We start from the raw sequence: 24,882 nt of genomic DNA, 5'->3' as shown, positions 1-24,882 counted from the left end.
GATATACAAGTTCTAGATTTCCTCATTTATTTGGGCAACTCTGACTAATATAGCTATTTTATTACATATCACTATTTCAAGTTTGTTTAATGATTACTTTATCAAATGTGTCACATTGCTAATGTCCTACAGAAATGTAAGCCACCTCTGAGCTTCCCGTTTCACGTGCCTGGTGTATTAACAGTAACATAACTGTCCTTAAAGCTCCTTGCAATTCATTGCTTGCATTTCTCTTTTGCAACCAGCTCTGCGTAAATTCAGATAAAAGCATTTGCCAAATTAATAATGGAAATACAAAAAGACAATTCACATAAGTACTCATTTAAAGGTTTTTGCATGGGACAAGCCTGATGCAAATGCATCTGCATTTAACCTCCACTACATTTGCATACAAAATTGTAGGTCAGGGATCTTCTGAGGGTTGCATTTCAAAACTGGCCTATAACAGCATATATATATATATATATATATATGCATATACTGCAATTGCATTCATTTGGTACAAATATATATATATATATATATATATATATATATATATATATATATATATATATATATATATATATATATATATATATATATATATTTGTACCAAATGAATGCAATTGCAGTATATGCATTAGTCTGCACGACAATACTTATTTTTAATAGCTTTGCAATGTAAACACCATTACAATATAATCATACTTAACACTTGTTAATATGTGAGAGACATTTAATAATTTTGCATAACTTAAGCTCCTTAAAATGCAATACTAATAATTAAAATTTTAATCTTTTACACGAAATCTTGCAGATCGCTCTTTGTGTTTTTAAAACATGTCTACAGTAAACAGTTCATTACACTGCGATGCAAAACTAAATAACGCAGCTTTCTAAAACCCAAAGGTAACTAATTATCCCCATTAGACATCCTCGCTGAGCACGAACCATTATCCTGCATTGAACAACCACGATGCGCAGACTATCAGACAGAGGCTTAATTTACTAAAACAACGAGAAAGGTGCAGTACCTGCTGCGAGGGCAAATACAAATGAGATCATGGAATTAGATTGCTATTTGGGTCATACTTGCATTATGCTTATTGAGATTTTAGCAAAGCATCTTAGCATATATCCTCTTCCATATCTATGTCTCTCAGCACCTTTCATCTGCATATCTCAGCTAACTAATAATACTTGTTTAGACACTGTACAATCATAAGCTCATGCTATTTAAACAGACACCATGAGACGCGACGCGACTAAATTAGGGAAGTGACGCATTGACAGCTGCGTTCATGATAAAAGCGTTCTAGTAGTTGCGTGTTGGTGATGATGATGATGATGATGTGCACTAGTTGTCGTGCTCTCACGTGCTCGGCGCGCGCAACGGGTGTGGCGCGGGATTTGGGAGCGGTTTAATGACGGGACTATTGATGGGTGAACCGTGTCAATCTGTGCATATCAAGTACCTGTTCCAGACAGAAACGATCCATTTCATTCTCCTCACGCAGCGATGACGCGGTAAAAGAAAAAAAGAAAAAGAAAAGAAAAGAAAAGAAAAGAAAAAAAGAATTAAGCACGTGAAGTCTAAAGTAACAAATATTTCTAAACGCATCGTCATAATTTGTGTTATTGTGTTATCTCTAAATCTGCGTGTGCGTCAAAGCAAGAAAAAAAACTGTTCTAAAAGTAATTATTTTAAATTAAATATCAAACTGATTATTTATAACCTGACGCGAAAAAAAAATCTAATAAATAAACCTCAAGGAACGATGACGCGAATGTTGTTCATTTCAACACGAACAAGTGTGAAATACGAGCTGCCAACGCTGATTTTCCTTCTTTTTTTTTTTCTTTTTTTTTTAGCCAAGCTAATGAATGCAACCATTATAATCCTTTATATTCTGTTTTATGCTCAGAAACAAACTCTTACGTCTTTCTAATCGCGTCAGAACTCGGCGGACGATTTATGAACCGACGTGATTTATATTCGAATTAATTCCCATCACGAAGTAACGGAGCGATGACGCTGGAGGATAAAAAAGGCAACAGCTGTCAACTAAAACAATCCTAGTGAATGAGCTGTCAACGCGCATTTTTCATCGATTTTAACAAATTCAATGTCACGGTGATCTCACGTCGGCCCAGCACTACGCGAGCGTTCCCGATGTAGCATTTCACGCAAACCTGGAAACTTCTCGCGCTCTATCGCGTAACATTACTTTATTATTATTATCCGTAACTCTTTATTAAAGCTCGCTCGGAAACAACAAGGAAACACACAACATTTACGCGTGTCGACATCACTGAGCGACGAACGCAACGCTAGCAAAACGCGCTTCCTCTGCAATGACAGATTGTATCAACACTTGACACATTGTATCGTCTGTGCTTTACAAGTAACACATCACGCTACTTTGTCGACACCTAAAAACGCTTGAACTGAACCTGCCGCTTACCTGGTTACCACGACCTGCCGCTGCTGCGCCGTTTCTGGACCACAAATCACGCAGACGGCAAAAGAGCTCGATGGGAACTGCGGCAGATGACTCGTTAAGTCAAGGGAATTAAGGCTTGTTGTTTAACCGAGGCGAACATTCTTGTCGGTCCACGCCAAGCGGGATTTGTCAGGCAACTGGTTTAGAATTTAACGCCGAACTCAAGTTAGTTTACCAAAAAGCTGCTCGCGCAACAAGCTGCTCTGACAGCTCGTGGGAGGAGGGACCAGGTCATGTGACTGGGAAAGGGGGGAGGTTGATACTTTGAAACCATAATTATACCATAAGTGTATTCTATATACTAACTCATTTGATCATGTATATGCATTAAGGAATTTAAAAAGCTGCTGTCAAATGTAGTTTAAGATATCTAGTCAGAAGACTTGTCGTGTCAGTTGTGTTGGTTCCCCCCTATTTACAGTCTGAGTTGGTTTGACCCAAATGAATGCCAGGAGCCCTGGGAAGGGCAAGGGTCTGCTTGTTGCCGTGGAAACAACAGTGAATCTCCTGAGGGTACAATGGATGTGGGCTACAGTGCTGTTAAATCAACAAGCTGAAGGCCTGTTGTTCATCTCAGATGATGACGATTAGTTTCACACGGATGAATCCACAACAGTTTACATGTCAAGATAGTCAGAGAGAGCCCTGTGTGCCAAGAGGCCCCTGTGCCATGATATTATGAAAGTTATTACTTTTTAGATAAAGACCGGAAGTGCATAATTGAAAAGTAATGACCGCAGTTAGAATAATCCATAATGATAAATTATAGACGTTATGGGCGGGTTTATGTGGGATAGATTTTACAACGACAATGTAAAACATAAAACGATTAAATAATGCTGCAGCAGTACAAAAAATAGGGAAAATGTGTATTTTATGTACATTTATATAAATATATAAAAGTTTAAATGTAGATATACACATGTAAATGTGTAATAGAAAATGGAGCACATAGATTAGTCATAAAATGTAAAATAATTTATATTTTTTAGATTAAAATAGGTTAATTTACCTGTTATCACCTAAGCGTAACTGGAAAACAAGAACTGCATAATAAAAGGTAATCTCTTCTGAGCGTAAAAAAATGAATAACTTTAAATTGAACATGGTTACGACATTGTGTTTATAAATGACAAATAGATGTAAGCTATAAAGATGTATTTGTTTTCCAGCTTATCTCTTTCCACTTGAAATACAGTAAGAAATTCCTCACTTTAATTGGGACAACTCATGAAGTATACAAGGCATGTAATCACCTCAGAGGTTTTGTATTTGATAAATGAACACTTCCCCATGCTGGAACCTGAGAAAGAAATCCACTTTAGAAGAAAAAAACTGCAGAAACGATCCAAAATGATGAATATGTTATTCATTAAGGCATCTGAACTAGGAATTTTAATGTTTTAGCACTTGGTCGAACCCTTAATCAAGACTTTCTGCATTAAAATAATTGATGTGCCAACATTTCTGTCTCTGAGGAACGTCATTAAGTTGGCAGAACATTAATTAACGTCAACTTAAAAGTGACTGAATGGCAACCTTTAAGATATAAATGATTGCAAAAATGTATTGATAGGTGTTACGAGGATGGTCGTTTATCATATAGCCATTGTATGCCTAAACACACTAAATAACCTAATGGACTGAAGGATATTGATCTGATGACGAGTCACTGGTTCGAGCACGTCTGGATTTTCTTCTTGTAATCAGAAGATGGGGAGTGTGTACGAAACATTCCTGGAATGAACCGGAATTCACTGATACTATTATTTTCTCCAGTGCACATGCCATGAGCAAATTAAATTATTCGAAGTCAGAACCCAGTCACCTCATCCCTGGCTTCCGGGTGTGGTGTGCTGTGGAAAATTACTGTCAACCATTTTGGGATCCCCAACGAATGCTTCAGTTTTTCTCAGAGTTTAACTAACCTTTTTTTCACCGAACCAACAGTGCCAATAAAGAACCTTTATTTGAAAGGGTCAGTTCACATAGAACACATCTTTGCTCTTAAAAATGCAAAACGCAGTGCTCAGAAATGTTTGTTGTTTTTTTTAAGCGCTGCGCAGAAAGCCTCCTCCGCAATGTTGCCATAAAATAAAACAGTTGCCATGCCAACTTGCAACTACAAAACAAACGTTTGCAAGGCTTGCCCTGCCTTTGGTGTCTTCTGATTGGTCCATCTGTAAAAGATGTGATCACAACAGTCATAGCAGACGTCTAGTGCATTTACATAGAAAAATAATGGAAAGGTAGCACACTAACATTTAGGTAAATCAATCTTATTCAAGTAGTATTTGGCAAAAATGTCTAAATCTGCTGCTTTTTAGGCTATTTGAATATTTGTTTACTTAGACTGTTAAAAATAAACGTTAATTATCTTCTATGGTTCCATGAAGAACACTAATGAAATTTTAAAAAAAAATGTTCTTCACACTAAGAAAACAAAATGTTTCTTTTAAAAATTGATCATGGAAAGCTTCTTTGGGAAACCAGAACTGGTTCTTCCATGGCATCAATGCCAAAAAAACTTTGTTTTTAAGAGTGTAATACAGAAATTCAACACTTCATTATTATATAGGTTGGGAAATCACAAACAGCATGGGAGGATCTTCATGTCAGTTTTCATGCTTCCAATATTTCACTTCCGTCTAATTAGCACGTTGTGCCACTGCGTTTGGCTTTAAATATGTCATGCTTATTTTAAACTGTAGCAACAACAGCATTGCGATTGTGCAAAAGATCTCAATCAGCATTCCTCAAACCCATAACTGCTGAGAGCGATTTCCTCCCAAACCCTTCCCAGCATTCGGCAGACATCCGTAAACATAAACATCACCACCGCGATCTCCTCCGGGATTAGCCGAGTTACACAAGTGTACGGTTTGCAAATAACAGAAAGTTGCAAACAATTCTTGGAGAAACATTCCTTCCGTTCGGCCCAGCACTGGTAGGGAGCTGATGAATGTGGCCGTAATGACCTAAGTGTGTTCTCTCGCCGTCATGTTAAACGGCATTATTCAAGGAGGTGCGGAGAGACAAACTGCTGCTTATTATGTTGAGTAAGAGTCTAAATAGACCTCTAGACTTGAGTGCTGAATCCAGACTTGTGCATCATCTCAAGGATCAACAGGACCTGGAATAACATCGTGTTGCTAAATTTAAGGTCGATTAAATTTCAACACAGCACATGGAAAACCAAAAACAGTCATTAGTAAGAGACACAGAATGCGATTCAAATGGCCATTTTGGGAGTTGTTTTGATGTGGGTCAAAGCTTCGCTGGCGGCGAGATGTAAAGAAGGTTCACTGGTTAAGCTTCTCTGTTGAAAGGTCAACCGTCCGTGCCTTTGAGCTTTAAACGGTCACTAAACCCCACCATATCGAATCATAAAAATCCTCCTACATTACACTCTGTGTGTGAATTTCATTTCAAACATAGAGTGACCTTTTAATACTCTCCCCGTGGTTGTCATTTTAAGTGACGGTCACAGTCTGAGCTTTTTATATTAATCCAATAGTAAATAAAGGTAAAAAATGAAGACCAAAACATCTACACTAATATGTTTAGAGTGTGTCTTTTACTCCAGCTCAATTTTGTGCATTCATTATGTTTTGAAATGTAAATATAGAAACATGTTGCATTGCTAGAAGAGGTGGAGCTGCTTTATCAACAAAGCATTCAAGTATACATGTGTAAAGAATGTTTCTGGCTTTCAAGAAGCAGGGCACCGTTGTCAAATCTATGATTAATTCTACTTAAAATCATAGTTCCTCTGTCCTGCATTTCATGCCAAATACATTGCACAAGTACATTTTATTTAAATAACACAATGCACAGTCTAAATCCACTTTTACAGAATAATAATGAGGTATTAGATTTTAATTTAAAGCTTATTCAACTGTGCCTCTGAAAATTTCTTGCACATTTCATGACACGTTCAAAGTGAAATATTCAGTGAGTGGTGCCAAAAGCCCAAAACAGACACACCTTTACACCTTGTGAAGCAACAGTGGCATTTTTGCTGGCCTCTATACAAGTCTTTAAGCTCTTTTATATCTACATGTATTTGTGTTTCACGACACTCGTACCCAAGTGCTCTGCATCACCAAAGCAAACTGCACCGGGTGCACTAACAAGCAAGTTTACTTTGACCGAAAAGCCATATATATGGACTCGATTATGTGATTCAAACATCAAAATGACAAATTATGCACTATGGTGAAAGCTTTTTTAAGTGAAAACCATGCAAAAATCTTTATTATCCATTTATCTGCTTAGTTATCACAATTGGTTTGAAAAAGAATAAAATGTTATGTTTTACTGGTGTTCATTTCAGCTTGAAACTGCAGTAAAATATAAGTATAGGTACATATTTATAATCAGTTTTCTAATATGTTACTTCATACAGTATATGAATCCCATGTGAGACAATCAGTGTCAACTGTGGCAAGGAACTCTTTTAAGTCAAATTTTAGTTTGGTGAACTCAGTATATGAAACTAAATTATATGTTGCTTTCTTGTGTAACTTTATTTATTATTTGATCTCAATTAATTCTCAATGTTGTTGGCCTCTCGCACTGTAAATAATGGAGTAATATTCAGTAAGTTTGTATCCAAATCTTTCTCATTTCCATCTGAATTGTATTAATAATACGGAAGACCAGGAAAGAGGCAGCATGCAATCTGCTCTCCGTAACCTCTCATGGCAAAAATGAGACCCTGAGCGTCTCCAAGAGAAAAATGGCACCGCTTCACTCGAACCTCGATGTCGACATTACCCTTTCCAAGGAGCTGATGCAGAATGCGTGACAGACGGCTGAGAGGTTTCAAGATGCTGAATGGTATTCATTAAAATGATAATTCCAATGGTATTCATTAAAAACAAAATCCCCAAACTCTGCCAATATGCTTGTGCTTGTTTTGTGCACTGTAGACACACAAATTCTTCTGGATGTGAAGTGCACTTATCAGTAAAGATTTAGTAGCCATGGTGTGCAGGCGATTCTCAAGAGACAAACGGATCGATTGAGTTGCAGAGGAGAAGAACGGAGACTCCAGGAAAACATTAAAGGAATAGTTCACCTCATCATCCTTTACTCACCCGTGTGTCATTTCAAACCCATTTCCTGGAGAAATCCTCATGCAGTTATTTTTCCTGTAGTGACAGTCAATGGTGACTACATCAGCCAAGGTTCAAAAGGGAGAAAAACCATTATCGTATTCACACATACGAGTGAACAAATAAATCACAGAATTTCCATTTTGGTATGAACGATTCCTTTAAACATCTCGACTCTATTTCCGCGCAACCTAAAGTAGTGTGTTGAAAAAACAATTGTTCTCCAGTGTATTATTTCCACTTCTAGAACCCGGCGGTCATATGTTTATTTTTATTTTATTTGTAGCCATGTTAATGCTGGCTGCATCTGAATCTTATATATATTGTTTTTTACATCTGCTCGGGAAAACAGCTTGACCTTTGTGATCTAGCTGGCAGCGTTTGAGACAGAACCACTTCTGCACTCCTAAACTGAAAGCTTGAGGTAACCCACGCACATTGACAGTAAATATGCATCCTTAGGGTCATCTTATTCATTTTATCCAAAGAAAGTCTATTTTTAATGAGTTGCATCATTTGCAAATGAACACGTCTTGCCTCTAACTCTCATCCGCTTGGTTGTGGACCAGGTCACTCGGGTAAAGATGTTTCCGTTCATCTGAATAATTTTTCCTTTTTAGGGATGGCATGACGTGAGATTGACGTCTTTATAGCTGGTTTTCTGTGCTATCTGCTTTTTTTTCTCAATCTACAGTATTACAATTCATCCTATGACTATGAATCTAACTGAGTTTCTGCAGTAATTGGTTCCTTCCGTCCTCACATACTGTAGATGGACACATACAGTAATTAAATCTTGGGTCCGTTTGCAGGCATGTTGTGACAATTGCTTTTACAATTCAGACAATGTTACGACAGTTTTAAACATCGTGCCACAGCGATTGAGAAAAACTGTAACATTACTGGAAGAATGTTTGCTCATAACTTTGAGAGAACCTTGCCAGAATATTCTGATATTGGGAATTATGCATGCATATCTTGTTTTATTGTCTTTAATCCAATTTAATAGTCAGATACAGCTTGATGTAACTCTCTTGACCCCTTTAGTATGATTTGTTTAACAGCTAGATCAACTCAAGTACAAACATAAATACAGACTAACTGTAATTGCCTACATTTGTACTTTTACATAAAGTAGCCTGTTTCTAATATGAGCAATAAAAATGGTGATTCCAGACTTTGAAAACAGTTTACTTTGAAGGCATTATTGTCACTCGCTAAATAAAAACTCAAAACGTCCTGTCGCTCAGTGCATTGTGTTAGCAGCACAAAAGGTTGTGGGTTCAATTCCCAAGGAACACATGTTAGGTAAAAAAAAAAATATATATAGCCTGAATGCACTGTAAGTCGCTTTAAAAGCGTCTGCCAAATGCATAAATGCAACGGGGCAAGAATAAAAGCAATTATGTGCAAATCCATAAAGCAGTTTATTAAGGGAGTTGATCTAACCTGCCGTTTTTTGAGGTCTGAGATGATGTTCAGAATGAGAAGGTCAAACAGTGAATAGAAAAAAAGCTGTTAGGCTAGTAAATTTGAGTAAAGAAAGAAGAGAAGCAAACAGCAGGGCAGGTAGTGTTCTATCATTCTCTGCACTGTCAATTACATCAGTCGATTACATTGATTGAGACGCTCCACCTGTGCATTTAACCCCTCTGCGTCTCCTCCCTGGAGTATTACACACATCCATTTGCTGATGGATGGAAGGATTTCCAGTCACCGTCGATGACCCGTCTGACCTGGATTAAGACTAAACAGACGATGCAATATTACAGAACTGTTGAGCATCAGAGGTGGGAATCATTAGGCCCAGAGGAGCTTGGGTAACACTTTAACACCAGTGCTTCTCAGTCTGTGGGTCACAATCCAGAAATAGGTCACAGGTCTTTTTCTGAGATGGATATGATAAGCATAGCAATGCATTTCATCTTCAATAAAAATATTAATTATGTATCTTTAAATGTATAAATGTTAACTAACAGTACATATATATTTATTGCAGTGGATTCATATTTAAATATTGCAAGAATCATTAAAACGAATCACCCTTAACACAGAACTACATCCAAATGCACACACCACCCTTGACACACTTATGCAACTGAGTTGTGAAAACAGCCCACTGGTTAAGAGGTAATCAGTGCATCACTGTTAGTTCAGAGGTCATTCCAAAACACTGAAAAATTGATGAGCTGTAGACATGAATCAGTGTGAGAAAGATTTCAGTCCAGAACATATGTGTTTGATTGTGCATGCATGCACGTACTAGATGTCGTATTATTCCTGAGATGAGAAAGTGAGAGTGTTTACAGTTTTTCTCAGTCGCCTTGGTGCATTTCTCAAATCATCCATAAAATTTGCAAACAAGTATGTGCATTTCTCAAAACAATTCGTACAAACAGCACCACACAATGGATAACCTGCAAAAGCCTGTAACTTACTCAAAATCTTTAGTTCATCTCTCAAAAGAATGAACATATCAGTAGGAGAACGTAACAGTGTGCAGATCTTTTTTTCTCTTATTTGATTTACCCTTTGATCTGGACTTTTTCTGGATGTGCGTATTTAGATTTTTTCTTTATAATGAACACATCTGTGCCATCTGACCAAAAAACGACAACAAAAAACACATCACGATGTCATTGTGATATAGAAAAGGAAAAAGAAATATGGGCACAAAGATAATAAAATAAAAAATAAGTCAATTTTCTGAATTTGTTACTCTTGTGTTGTCCTCTGCCTATACAGTATACCCTTACCAAAAAGTAGTATACTTCAAATTTATTTTACTAAGTATACTTAAGTAAAGTTCAAGTATATTTTTAAGTACAGTATACTTTATGTAGCAAGTATACAAATATCAGTGTTCTAGTAGTAAACTTGTAAGTGTACTGTTTCAATACTCCTTGGGACTAAATTGGCCTACATTCTAGTATATAAAAGTATACTTTTAAGTACACTTTAAGTATAACAGTAGCAAACTTTGAGTACACAACTAGTTGAACTCTATGTTTGTAGTTTGTACTGCAATAAAACTAAAAGTGAACTTATATGTATACTAATAGTTTACTAATTAAATACTTTGTACACGTTGAAGTATAGTTTCAGTAAACTACTAGTTTAGTAGTTTTATACTGCAAGTATATTAAGTGAACTTCACATCACTGTTTACAGTAGTTCTTAATCTGTATATATTTTGTTATGTGAATATCTGAACATACAAAACATCCAAAGAAAGAACAGGAATCTGCTTGTAAACAAAAACATTTTATTCTAGCTTCATGCATTCTTTTTTTAAAACACTTTAATATTGGCAAGTTTAATAAAAAATTAAGAAATAACATTTTGAACAAAAAGCTGAAAAAATACTATAAATTGGATTCAGAATGATAATCAAAATGTAGATGGAGTCGATCAACACCCCAAAGCTCGACTGTAATTATCACCTCTTCATCCATTGACATGTTTTTTTATCTTCTTCACTTGTGTTTAATCGGACATTCTGTGCAGAAGATGTGTAATAGCGCCCTCTACTGTATAATAATGAAAACACAGATTCTAGGAGTATAGCGCAAATATATTTACAAGCGTTTACCAATACGTAAAGTACTTTTTATAAACTCTTCATACAGCAACACAACTTTGGCCAAAACCACATTTTGTTTAATAAATACAAACTCTACATTTCAAAATGCTGAATACGTTTTTTTCTACATATACTAACTCTATCAAAACACAGCAAACACAATCCAAAATTGAGTAATTTAGACAAAATATCAGCACTGCTTTTCTATCCATACATACATACAGTCAATCATAGAACAGTGACTGTCAAAATACTAACAGTTGATGACTTTACAAAAACTGCATTACTTTCTTCTACATGTTTGACATACTTGTTTCAGTTCTACTTACATAGACAATATAAGAATTGTTAATTGTTAAAAAAATTCCATTGTTTTTTGTAATTTAGTTACCTTCAAGTGAAACCCATTTTACATCTTGCAATTCAGACTTTATCAGAAAAGTTAAAAGAAAAGTCAAAAGTCAGAACTGTGAGATGAATCAAAGTCACAATTACACAATAATATTCCATGGCAGAAATAAGCTTTCATAGGTTCCACACGTGAAGAGGCGAAAACAAACAAATAAACAAACAAACAAACAGTCCAGCACACATTCTTACACCCTTCTTTACCTCTTCTTCTCTCTTACCTATCTTCTTCTGATCCAACTCCTCTTCCTCTCCCATGCATTATTTTCTCTCTCACTGATTCTTTGTATTGTTCTGCATCCACAAACCCAATTCAAAGAGGTATTTATTACTCTATGTTGATGTAATGTAAAGAGCATCAACACCTGACTATTCCTCCAACTGAGACTGGAATCAGTTATTTCTAAATATTTGAGTGATCTCTTACTTAAAAATGCTTATCTCAGTTGTTACGATATTTTATATAGAGATATTGTTTCATTACTTTTAGAGCTGCTGTTGTTGCAGAAGTAGAGGCTTTACACTATATTTAATCTTTGGAACATTAGGTCTTTGTGTAAATTTGGCATGCATTGTGCAAGTGAATCTTGACTAATGAAGAGAATGTAGATCAATGATAAATGGTAAAAACCAATGATAAACCATTTCTCTGAAATAGCTCAAAGGTTTATCTCATGAATCTTTAGTTGGAAAGCATACCCTTACGGAAATAAGTTTATTCAAGTGTGCTATTACTTCTTATAAACTAAAAATCGGAAAGTACTACTTACTACTATTACTATTTATCAGAACTAATGCTAGATGTTTAGAGGGGTAAGACTATTGAACAGAAAACTATATACAGTATACATTTTGAGCACCAAGTATTTAGCAACTGATAGAAACCGCAGATAAATGTGCAACTTGTTCAAAAGAATGGGGAACTGGTTTTATGATGTGTACAGATGACTAGATGATGTGGAGGTTGTACGAGTAGTTCTGAAAATCTAATTTCTGATTTGAAAAAATGCATCGAAGCGACTGAGAAAAGCTGTAATGTCTGGCCAGTGCAGCTCACTACAGTGTCTTCAGACTCCTTCAGGGTGAAATATTAATGCAGCTACTGCAGACCCAATGATCACCGTCAGATCACTGCAGGAGAGCATCACAACACATGTATGAACGATAATTATCATTCCTTGGCATTTTAAAAGAAAGCTTAATTTACTAAGAGACCTGACATTTTTTGTATTAGTTTTAAACATTGGTAACTTAATAATAAAGGAGGTCAGACAGTGACATACAGCCAAGTATGGTGAACACACACACGCACGGAGCAGTGGGCAGCCATTTATTTGGGTATTCAGTGCCTTGCTCAAGGACACCTCAGTAGTGGTATTGCCAGCCCGAGACTCAAACCCACAAACTTAGGGTTAGGAGACAAACTCTCTAACCACTAAGCCACAACTTAACCTTACAGACTGATAGACAGACAGATAAATAGATAGCTAGATAGACAGATAGATTGATCACACGCTACATTTAATATACAGTACATGCAAACACAACACTGAGATCTAAATCATAAAAAAAATAATTTGTAAACTTAGTTTAAACCATCACTCACTGTCTGTTCTGATTAGTTCGATTATATTGCTATGGGAACTGTTTCATATTGTTTATATTTAGATGAATTAATTGAGATTTCCGTCTACACAAACACATGCACATAAACAGAGAGGGACATTTACTCACGTCTAACACCAGAGCCGGGCGGAAAACTTCCATATGATGTTTGATTCAGCAAGTGTGTGTGTGTGTGTGTGAGTGTGTGTGTGTGTGTGCTCTTGTTTTTGTGTCATATCAGGACACAACTCTGTATAATGACATGGGTATGACACAGGTATTAAAAGGAGAGGGTGACTCATGAGGACATAACTGCTCCGGGTGTGTGCTCACAGTGTGTGTGTGTGTTCACTGCTCTGTGTGTGTGCATTTCGGATGGGTTAAATGCAGAGCACAAATTCTGAGTATGGGTCACCATACTTGGCTGAATGTCACTTCACATTTTCACATTTTATAGACACATACAGAATGAGTTTTTTTTGAGAAAGTAAAAATGCACAAAGTTTCCTGTGAGGTGTAGGGTTGGTGTAGGGCCATAGAATATACAGTTTGTACAGTATAAAAACCATTACACCTATGGGATGAACACACTTTTCACAAAAACACCCCTGTGTGTGTGTGTGTGTGTGTGTGTGTGTGTTTGAGTGTGTGTTTATGTGTGTGTGTGTGTGTGTGTGTGTGTGTGTGTGTGTGTGTGTGTGTGTGTGTGTGTGTGTGTGTGTGTGTTTGAGTGTGTGTGTGTGTGTGTGTGTAAGAGAGAGACCCTCCATTGAATGTATTACTGTCTTGTGCATAATGTATTCTGTATGAGACACGGCGAGAGTGAAATATAAACACGAAGACAAGAAGACTCGGCACAGAGTGCTCAGCTCTAGGTGGGAAGAGATGGTTAGAACAACAGCAGAAGAGATTTTTCTGTGGTTGGCAACAGCGAGGGCGTGAGAATAAAAAAGAGAGAGGAGACTTACTGAAATGGGGAGGAAAGCCAATGGCAAGCCAACCCACGCAACACCTACATCCTCCATCAGGCACACACACACACACACACACACACACACACACACATACCGCATGAACACTGACAGATATCCAGAGAGACGCACATAAGTGTGCACTTACATTCTCCTATACCGCACATGCAAGTACCTGAACGTGAACACATGATCCCTGCATTCGTCCCATTGCAGACATATAACGAGTGCACTTTATGTTACCGTGGCGATCAGCTCGAGAGGGTTCCAGGTGTCTGTGCGATTGTCACAATTTCTGTCCATTCAAAAGTAACACATATCAAATTCATAATTGTAATAATTTTTAAGGAATACAAAAATGCTAATTTGGTGAAAATGTGTTCACCCTTCTCAGCCCATCCAAGATGTAGAAGTGTCTGTTCATCAAGTTTGGAGAAATGTAGCATTGCATCAGTGTCTCAGCAATGGATGCTCTGCAGTGAATGGGTGCCGTCAGAATGAGAGTCCAAACAGCTGATAAAAACATCACAATAATACACAGCACTCCAGTCCATCAGTTGCCATCTTGAGAAGAGAAAAGCTGTGTTTGTTAGAAACAATTCCATCATTAAGAAGATTTTAACTGCAAACTGTTGCTTTCAGCTAAAATTATGGAGTCCATAATCCATAATTGTGCTTCCTGTTGTCTCTCACATCAAAATCCACACATATTTTGAGTAGTTTTTGGCTTGTAAATGGTGCTTGATCTGTGCAGATTTCTCTCCTGATTCAGACCAGAACACTTTTTCACCGGAGGAAGCATTATTATGGATTATGGACTCGTGTTTTAGTTAAAAACACCTTAATGATGGGTTTGTTTCTTACAAAGATGCATCTTTTGCCTTTTCAAGATGGTAACTGATGGACTGGAGTGGTGTGTATTATTTGTGGATTATTGTAATGTTTTTATCAGCTGTCTGGACTCTCGTTCTGACGGCACCCATTGAGCAACCATTGGTGAGCAAGTGATGCAATGCTACATTTCTTCACATCTGATGAAGAAACAAACTCATCTACATCTTGGATGAGGGTGAGAACATTTGCAGCAAATTTGCATTTCGGGTGACCTATTCCTTTATTTATTTAACAACATGACAATTTTTGATTTTTTTTTTCTCACTTGGTCATTGTACAACCCTTTTATATTTGAACTAACTTTAATCTTTATCAGTAAGATTCTCTTCAGATTGTTATTACACCATGCCAGAAAACTTAAGATAAACAACAAGAAAAAAGGGTGCGTGCAAAACAAAATACATTTGAATTGGCGTAATGTTTTTCATTAAAACCAATATTTTATCATTCAGGAATTTATACACAATCGTGCAGACAATTTCTAGCAACAAATCACACGTTTGCATTGCATTCTGACACATTTCAGTGTGAAATCTCTCTTATAGCATTAGTGCTCACATACTTGCGTAGATTATGTTTCAGGGCTGATAAACACCAGCTGATTTATACGTTCAGCCTGTAACAAACATATTCTTTGTCGGTGCTACTAAGAATCTAAATGCATAACAAGGCCACAGCCCCCAGTGCAGATGATCGTTTTGTGGTTGTTTGTGCGATGCAGGGCACTAAAAGGCCAGTTCGACAGCAGGTAGCTGTGCACTATTTGTGGGCGTAATGGCACAGCAAGACGGTGATACGCTGCCGTGCCAAGATAAGTGCCCACCTTCTGTCTAAGTGTGAAAATCTAAAAATCAAAGCAGGTGGCCCTCGGCGCTCCGACGGATCCCTCCTGAGCCCATCTGAAAGCTGATTCTGATCTGAGATCATGACAATCAGAGGCTGGATCCGCATATAGATCCAGCAGCTTCTGATGCAGAAGCCTGGCCTGCCCTTCAGTCTGGCCTGCTTTTCAATGTGCTCTCGTTTTCTAGTCCCCTAAAATAGGCCATCGGATCCTATTTTAGTCAAACCACAGTCTATCATGCTCGGAGGATTTCACTTGGCCAAATCACCACAGTGATTGCTCGATTTTTCAGTGTGATACAGCACAGGTTTTTATGCATCCATCAATGCATTAAATAAACGGGCATTTGAATTTTTTAATGCAAGGCTTGAATTTTTTAATAATTCTTTTAAGTTTTAATGTGACTAGTCAGTTTTCTTTCTGTCAGTTGTTTTGCTTCCAGTTGCATAATAAGTTAAATTTTACATGTTGGATCTCCAGTGTTTTGAAACAATGAATCAGATTAAAACAGCACTACTGCAGTAGCATTACGATTTTTGGTAATATTTTGAATCCGTTTTTTTTTTCTGTTCTCATTTTAATTTTATTTATGATTTTTTTTTTTTTACATTTGTATAGCTGTTTTTAATTATTTTTTAGTTTGTTACTTCAGATCAAATAACAATACATGAAAAAAATAGGTAAAATAAAATTTGTTTCTTTTCATTTAAGCATGCATTAAAACACATTAAAATTAAATATTCAAACAATCTATCTATCTATCTATCTATCTATCTATCTATCTATCTATCTATCTATCTATCTATCTATCTATCTATCTATCTATCTATCTATCTATCTATCTATCTATCTATCTATCTATATATCTATCTATCTATCTATCTATCTATCTACTTTTAAATTCTTAATTTAAGTGTGAGTATTCCTCCCTCTAGTGGTTAAACTAGAGCACGTTCTCCTAAGATATAAAGCAGTCTCTTTTAAACTGTTTAATGATTTCTTAACCGCAGGGGTTCCTAATCTTTTCTCTAGCTGATCCTCTGTGATCTAAATTATTTACTTAAGGACCTCTGAAATTTCAAGTCATGTTCTAACCTTTCAGTAAATGAAGAATAATAATGATTTTAATGACGAATAATTTAATGACTCCTTCTGTATTAAAAAAAAAAATTATACAGAGATTATACAGAGATTATACAGAGTTGCCCCAAAATGTATTTGGACAGAACATTCTATTTTTAAAAGTCCCAAAATGTCACTGCATTAATTAGAAAATCATAACAAATAAGTTGGTTTAGTTTGAAACACACACACACACACACACACACACGCACACGCACACACACACACACACAAACACACACACACACACACACACACACACACACACGATATGTTGAAAATGAAGACATGTATATCTGGCTGTGTGAACTTGAGATTGACCAGCATTAGCTTTTCTCTCACTATTGACCTGCAGTTCCATCATCAACCACTAGAGGTTAACAAACGCTTGTCTACTACAGTAACAGTAACAATCTCTCACTTCATGTCGCTATTTACAAACATCTTTATCACCCAGTGTCCGCAGTTAGCTAAGTGCATTACACTCAAAACATGAAATTGCTCATTTATCACAGGCAAAACAGCCAATAAGTCTTATTATATCAAAACAATAATGACTATAATATATACTAACATTATTAGCATGCCAGCAACAATTAAATACAGTAGGTCTACTATATCTGCAATATAGAACATATTGTTTACAATTAATGTCATGATATATCAGTGTTCTTCTCTCAAATGAATAAACAAATGTTCTTACAATGTTAATAGAATGTTGGTTCAAAGTTCTGTGATCTCAAAATCATAGCTTTATAAATCATTTATTCATTCCTGTTCTATGAAAACCATTCTTTTCTTTCCTGAAACATTTAAGTTGGACATTTTCCATAACTTTTATTAATAATAATTTCCTGAACCATTCTGAGGTAATCCAACCCATGATCTTGATATTGCTAGCTCCATTTCATATTAAAAAAAAAAAGGAAAATTAGGATGCTACCTTCAAAAAACCTATACAAATAATATATGTGTACCTGTGCTGTATCATTTTAAGTTTACTATTAAGAATTCACTAAGTCTGATCTGGCATATAGCTGAGAGGGAATGTTCCGGCAAGGTTCTTTCAAAGTTATGAACAAATGTTCATTTAAATTTGTCTGGTTGTTTGCATATACAGTATAACAGAATCAGAACATTCCGAAAACATTTAAAAGTGCAACATTATGAAATAAAACATTCCCTTAATTTTCGCATTGGCGTTATTATTATTCTTCTTCTGCCGCAAGTCTATGGCAGCCCATAGAACCGATTGGTTTGACATTCTGATAGAGGGCAGTCCCAACATTAACTATAGGAAATTTGAAGTCTCTAACTCCAACTTGTCCACCACTTGTCCAAAATGTCAATATTTTTATGCTAATAACTTTTGAAGCATGAGCCAGAAAATGATTTTTTTCCCTCTGAATCCTTGAATTAACCCTAAAATCAAAAACGCTATTTTAAATTTAAAGAAAAAAACTACTTTTTCGAACTCTTCCTAGACGGTTAGTCCGATTTTCACAGAAATTGGCTCAGATCATCTTCAGACAATGCTGGCAAAAAGTTATGGAATTTATGTTGATTCGTCCAACCATTCTCGAATGACACGGGAACCAATTTGACTAATAGCACGCAAAAAAGCATGTGAGGCTACATCTCAGCAACGGTTTGGTTTATTGAGACCAAATTTGGTGTATGTTATAACCATGAACTGAGACTACCTGCAGTATTTCGATGCAGCGCTACCTAGTGGTCAGGAGACGAAAAAATTCATATTTTTGCTTATAACTTCTGAATGGTTTGGCCAAAAATCACACAACTGGTCTCTTTAAATTCAGTGAGTCATGTTGAGTCGAATGATATCCAATTTTCCCGTGTCAGCAATTTGTCAGCACAGCGACGAATTTGAGGCATCTTGCCATAATGACACTTTAGCCTGTATCGCTGAAATGCTTTTGCATATTGACACCAAACTTTGTGTGTGCCATTGTCATCTCTCACAGAACACGCCAACATGATTTGATTACAACACCACCTGTTGGTCAAAAGTGATAAGCCTTTTAATCATATTACTAGTGGTTGCATTTTTCAGCCATTTCAAAAGCAATCATCCTAAAATTGCTGTAAATGCTCACTGTTGCATTTGGTGTGGTCCTCCATGCCATGCTTAGCTCCTAAATTTGCCAGTGGAGTGCTTGGCCTGTTCTGAACGTTCAGGAGGACATTCAGAAGAAAAAAAAAAAAAATGTTTTCACAATCTTATTTTTTTGTTAGTTGAGATTCTGTTCAGGGTGGATAGAATTCAAGTTAAAATTATGCATTATTTATTTCTCTTAGCACAGTGTTTGTAAAGCTGATATTTGCACCGCTGCCTCCCGCACATGATCATTTTATTAAAACTGTCATGTAAACCCAGATGACACATGGCACAAGAATTAGTGCGGTCTTGGATGAGTGATAAAACATCTCTAAACAGGTGTTCATAGGTGTATCATGTTAATACAGCATTGACAGCAAAGGAATTTACCAGTGACACACTTTCCCATAGTCAAGTATCATAACAATGAGATCTAGAGATAGCTGTAAATCCCGCCCATTTTCCCATGTGTTCATTTCATTTTGTGTTTATAATAAGGACTGTTGTTATATTTACAGTAGCATTCAAATGTATGGGGTCATTACTTTTTTTGAAGAAATTACTTCAATTCAATGAACCATTGAATTGATGAAAAAATCAAATGACACTGAAATCATTTGAAAATAAGATGTGGAGTGGAGTGGCGTGATTTTTGACTAGAACGAGGAGTGGATTTTTAGAAAGTCAGAGCATTGTAGTGCTTTTAGTCGCTCAGAGAGCACTCCACTACCACTCCATCACAAGCACAATTAATGCCAACTGCCCATAATATAACTGCATTTTATCAACTCACACATTATACATCATTAGCTAGTTTGACAGATCTGTGGTTCACTCAAATCAAAGATAAATAAATACAACTTTACTAAACAGAGCAGATTTGTTTCAAAACCATTAAAAATCTTACTGACCTTTTATTATTATTATTATTATTATTATTATTATTATTATTATTATTATTATTATTATTATTGATGTAGGTGTATATTGTAGGCTATATTTTATTTGTAATATATAACCTAGGCCTACTTTAAGAAAACATATTTTAACCTAAATATAACAACCCACAATATTACACAACTAATAATTGAATCCCACATCTCATGACACATTCATGACATACTTTAATTGACTGGACTTGAAATATCATTATAATTAGTTCCCAAGCGGCAAAAAAAGGCACGCAAATATAAATTAGGATATATTTTCAAGAGTTGAATCTTAACATTTGTAATTAAAACCAACTGCAGCCAATCTGCAAACAAAAAAGCATTCATATTAATTTTTCTAAACAAGAAAAAGCATACTGTGCGTTATCGTGTCTAAATGTTTGCCATTGTTTTCACGAGAAGACTGGCAGCTGTGCTAAATCTATGGAAATTATAGTTTAGAAGCGGTAGTATTGGTGCACACAGATCCTGATCATAATCAGTCGTTTAATATCTAAGCGCGAGCACTACATTAATATGGGAAGCCAAACACACCAAAAGTAGGATGAAACAGCACGGTATTAAAGTGTTCACGCAGTGCTGACTGGTCAATTAGTGCTTCAGACTCCAGTCCAGTAGGTGGCGGTAAATGCAACAAAAGTTGGTTTGCCATCCACCATAAGATGTTATTAGAAGAAGAGTAATGTTCGCGATGCGCTGTTGTAACTGATCAGCGCCGCACTGATGAAATTAGTTCACATTTGAATGTGTGTAAAGGTAATATTTCAAGGCAGCACAAACACTTTAATTTGAAACAACATTAAATATACAATATATTTATATAAAGGTGCATCTCAATAAATTAGAATGTCGTGGAAAATTTCATTTACTTGAGTAATTCAACTCAAATTGTGAAACTCGTGTATTAAATAGATTCAATGCACACAGACTGAAGTAGTTTAAATCTTTGTTTCTATTAATTGCAGGGCCGCGGGAAGTAATTTTGAACAGGGGGTGCTGTGAATTTTTTTCTTTTTTTTTTTTTTTTTTTACAAAAAACCTATGAGCCTATTTAAAATAAATTGTAAAAATAAATACATTGAGATTTACTACTTTGTCATATACACTTCAGTGCACAGCCAGCCAGGGTCTGAAACACACAGACATCAGTTCTCAGATATGCGCAATGCGCTATTAATCGGAAGCAGAAGCAGAAATAATAGTTTAATAATCGAAAGAAAACCTACCTATAACATACATGCAACTAATTTAGATACAACAAATAATATTACATCAAAATATAATATTAATCAAACTTCACAATAACGCTAAAACAATGCAATCGATTTGGTCAGCTGGCTTGAGTCACTGCACTTTTATGTCACACGCAACTCTATTAACTCCAAAATCTTTTTACGCACACCACAAGGAAATAATCTCTGAATATTTAAGTAATTTGTTTATTGAACAGTTCTCCACATCCATTATGCAAAGAACACACGCACAGTATAAAGTTTTCTGTCTCCATCTCCAACCCTTTTACACAAACCACAAGGAAATAATCTCCGACTATTTAAACTTTATTTAACAGTTCTCCACAACCATTACGCAAAGAACACACGAACGAAATAATACTCTCCATCTCCATCCCCACCACCTTACAAAAATACTATAGTGTACTACTTACAATTGCTTGGCCAGTCAAAGCTGATCCCACACTTGTTGCCAAAAAAATAAATGTTACAAGCGCGGCAGCACCATGCTCTTACCTGAGCTACATGCAGGCGGGGTGCCCTGGTTACAGGTGTCCAAATGTCGAGGTGCGCTCTGGGGTCGTGGACATAAAGTCTCTCATGAGGGGACGAATGTCCAGGGAGTTCAGAATGTCTGTGTTGGTATGCATCAGCGAAAATTATGTAAATTTACTAGTCAGCTGCTGCCAAAGATGGATGTATTCTGCATGGAACGAGCGGGAAACCTCGTTACTCGGGGACCAAACCTGCCTGCCTGACGTTGACAACGTAACTTCCGAACCTGTGTTGATTAGGCCTCAAAATATGAAATTAAAATCCAATATATATGTAATAGGAATTTAAGGAATAAGGAATTTATAAATTGTGCAAAATATTTTAATAGGCCTACATTTTTTTTAATCTCCCTCTCGTCACTAGGGGGTGCTGCAGCACCCCCAGCACCCCCACTTCCCGCGGCCATGATTAATTGTGATGATTTTTAGTTAATTGTTGGCTTTCTGGAAAGTATGTTCATTTACTGTACATGTACTCAATACATACACTCTTTGCTTTAATTACTGCCTCAATTCAGCGTGGCATGGAGGTGATCAGTTTGTGGCACTGCTGAGGTGGTCTGGAAGCCCAGGTTTCTTTCACAGTCAAGCACACCAACACCATGGTTATTTAACCCTTCCTCCAGACTTTAGGACCTTGATTTCCAAATTAAGTAAAAAACTTGCTCTAATCTGAAAAGAGGACTTTGGGCCACTGGGCAACGGTCCAGTTCTTCTTCTCCTTAGCCCAGGTAAGACGCCTCTGACGTTGTCTGTGGTTCAGGAGTGGCTTAACAAGAGGAATACGACAACTGTAACCAAATTCCTTGACAATCTCAATGCCTTGACCCCAGCCTCAGTCCATTCCTCAGGAAGTTAACTCAAATTCTTGAATCGATTTTGCTTGACAATCCTCATAAGGCTGCAGTTATCTCGGTTGGTTGTGCATCTTTTTGCTTCCACTCAACTTTCTTGTTAGCATGCTTAGATACAGCACTCTGTAAACAGCCAGCTTCTTTGGTGATGAATGTTTGTGGCTTACCCTCCTTGTGAAGGGTGTCAATGATTATCTTGTGGACAACTGTCAGATCAGCAGTCTTCCCCATGATTGTTTTTCCTAGTGAACCAAACTTAGCTGATTGGCATGTCACCATATTCTAATTAGTTGAATTGGTGGGTTTTTGTTAAATGTGGGCTACCAAGTATTGAATACATGTACAGTAAATGAATATACTTTTCAGAAGGCCAATAATTCACTAGAAAATATCACAATTAAAAGAACCATAAACTTAAACTACTTCAGTATGTGTGCATTGAATTTATTTAATACACGAGTTTCACAATTTGAGTTGAATTGGATTAGATCCATCTTGGAATTTCACAAGTGTTGAAATGCACTGTTTAAATAGAGATGGCATGCAGACTACTATGTTTGTATAAATGAGGTTATTGTGAAATCAGATCTAACAAATCGAACCTAGTCATGCCTGAAATTCCTGGAATTATCAGTTAGAGAAATGTTGCATGCAAGCTTTCTAACATTTTTTTCTTTATTCCTGCTGCAGGAACAACCATGAGCAACATTTACTATGGCCCGAGTAACAGCTCGATTGACAACTGCACTGATGTGGACGATCTGATGAAGCGCTACTATCTGCCCGTGTTTTACGGCGCGATCTTCATCGTAGGCGTGGTGGGCAACATCACCGCTCTGCTGGTCTACATCATTAAAGTTCGTCCCTGGAAGAGCAGCACCATCATCATGGTGAACCTTGTCATTACCGACCTCCTCTTCATGATCCCCTTGCCCTTTCTGACCTACTTCTACAGCCAAAACGACTCGTGGACGCTGGGCATCACTATGTGTCGCTTCACGCACTTCATCTTCCACTTCAACCTCTACGGCAGCATCCTCTTCCTCACCTGTCTGGCCATCTTTCGCTACGTGGCAATCGTGCATCCAATGCATGCACACAGCATCAAGAAGAAGCGCTGGGGAACGCTGGCATGCATCCTGGGCTGGACTGTGGCGGTCGCAGAAATAAGTCCGACTTTTAACAAATTTGATATGAAGGAGAAGAACAACAAAACCTACTGCTTGGATCTTGCGAGCAACAACCCAAAATTCATGTGGCCTTACAGTTGGGTGCTGACCGTGCTTGGATATCTGGTTCCTCTAGTCGTGGTCTGTCTTTGCTATTGGCGCATCATTAAGGAGCTCAGGAAGGGTCCCCATAAGGAAACCAGCAAACGGGTTAGAGCGAGGCGGCTCATCGTGTTGATTTTGACGTGCTTCATTGTGTGCTTTTTCCCTTTTCATGCACTACGAGCTTGGAGGATCTACACAAAACTCACTCCGGAAACCAACTGCATGCTGTACCACTGGGCTCACGCCGCCTATATCATCTCGAGGCCGATCGCTGCAGTCAACATCATTATCAACCTGCCACTCTATACGTTATCAGGGGATTGTTTCAAGCAGGCCTTCATGGAAATGTTCAGATTTGATCGGCTCATGTCAGTGATCAACAAACCCACGACCAACATCTCAAATGATCAAAGCAGCTGAGACTAACACTGGTGTTTGAAATGTACAGTAAACGATGATCTATTGTTGGCTATTGCTACAAATAAACCTGTGCTGCTTATGACTGCTTTTATGCTCCAGGGTCACAAATGTGCACTTTCTCTTTCACTTTCATTTCAGAACCAACAATTGGTCTAAAATAAATAGGCTTAATGTAAACAAACAAATATGCAAAGGCATGTTCCATGTGCTCAAGTTATTGCATGTAATGGTCTCTGTGTTTGTGCCAGTCTTAACTTGATGATGGTATTATGTTCCTTTGTCATACAAGATTGACAGCAATAAAAGTGACTAAAATTACATTTGCATTTACTTTTGCTATGTACTGTACATTCAAAACAGATAAAAACATTGAAACTAAAGTAGTTTGAATAATATCTGCATTCCACAATTGACACATAGTGCTATTTTAGTCAATGTTAATGCCT

The 24,882-nt window shown here is 36.9% G+C and overlaps 2 protein-coding genes across 10 annotated transcripts in view; one reads left to right on the top strand and one right to left on the bottom strand.

Moving 5' to 3' along the window:
* Positions 1-2,713, bottom strand: part of LOC113044590 (muscleblind-like protein 2a) — a 61,150-nt gene extending 58,437 nt beyond the window's left edge. For 4 of the 9 annotated variants that reach the window (XM_026204691.1, XM_026204697.1, XM_026204696.1 and 1 more), the window contains exon 1: positions 2,448-2,713. The gene's annotated coding sequence lies outside the window, so the exon portion shown is untranslated. The remainder of the gene's footprint in view (positions 1-2,447) is intronic. The other 5 variants (XM_026204699.1, XM_026204700.1, XM_026204701.1 and 2 more) reach the window with 3 other exon arrangements.
* Positions 1-24,754, top strand: part of LOC113044592 (2-oxoglutarate receptor 1) — a 27,690-nt gene extending 2,936 nt beyond the window's left edge. Inside the window, exon 3 of the mRNA XM_026204707.1 lies at positions 23,433-24,754. Coding sequence (XP_026060492.1) covers positions 23,441-24,436 — 996 coding nt within the window. The 5' untranslated portion in view covers positions 23,433-23,440 and the 3' untranslated portion in view covers positions 24,437-24,754. The remainder of the gene's footprint in view (positions 1-23,432) is intronic.
* Positions 24,755-24,882: the final 128 nt, after the last annotated feature.

Source organism: Carassius auratus, chromosome 26 (genome assembly GCF_003368295.1).
Source record: "Carassius auratus strain Wakin chromosome 26, ASM336829v1, whole genome shotgun sequence".
NCBI classification, from domain to species: Eukaryota; Metazoa; Chordata; class Actinopteri; order Cypriniformes; family Cyprinidae; genus Carassius; species Carassius auratus.
Note: the sequence above shows the minus strand (reverse complement) of the source record. Positions and strands in the feature narration are given on the sequence as shown.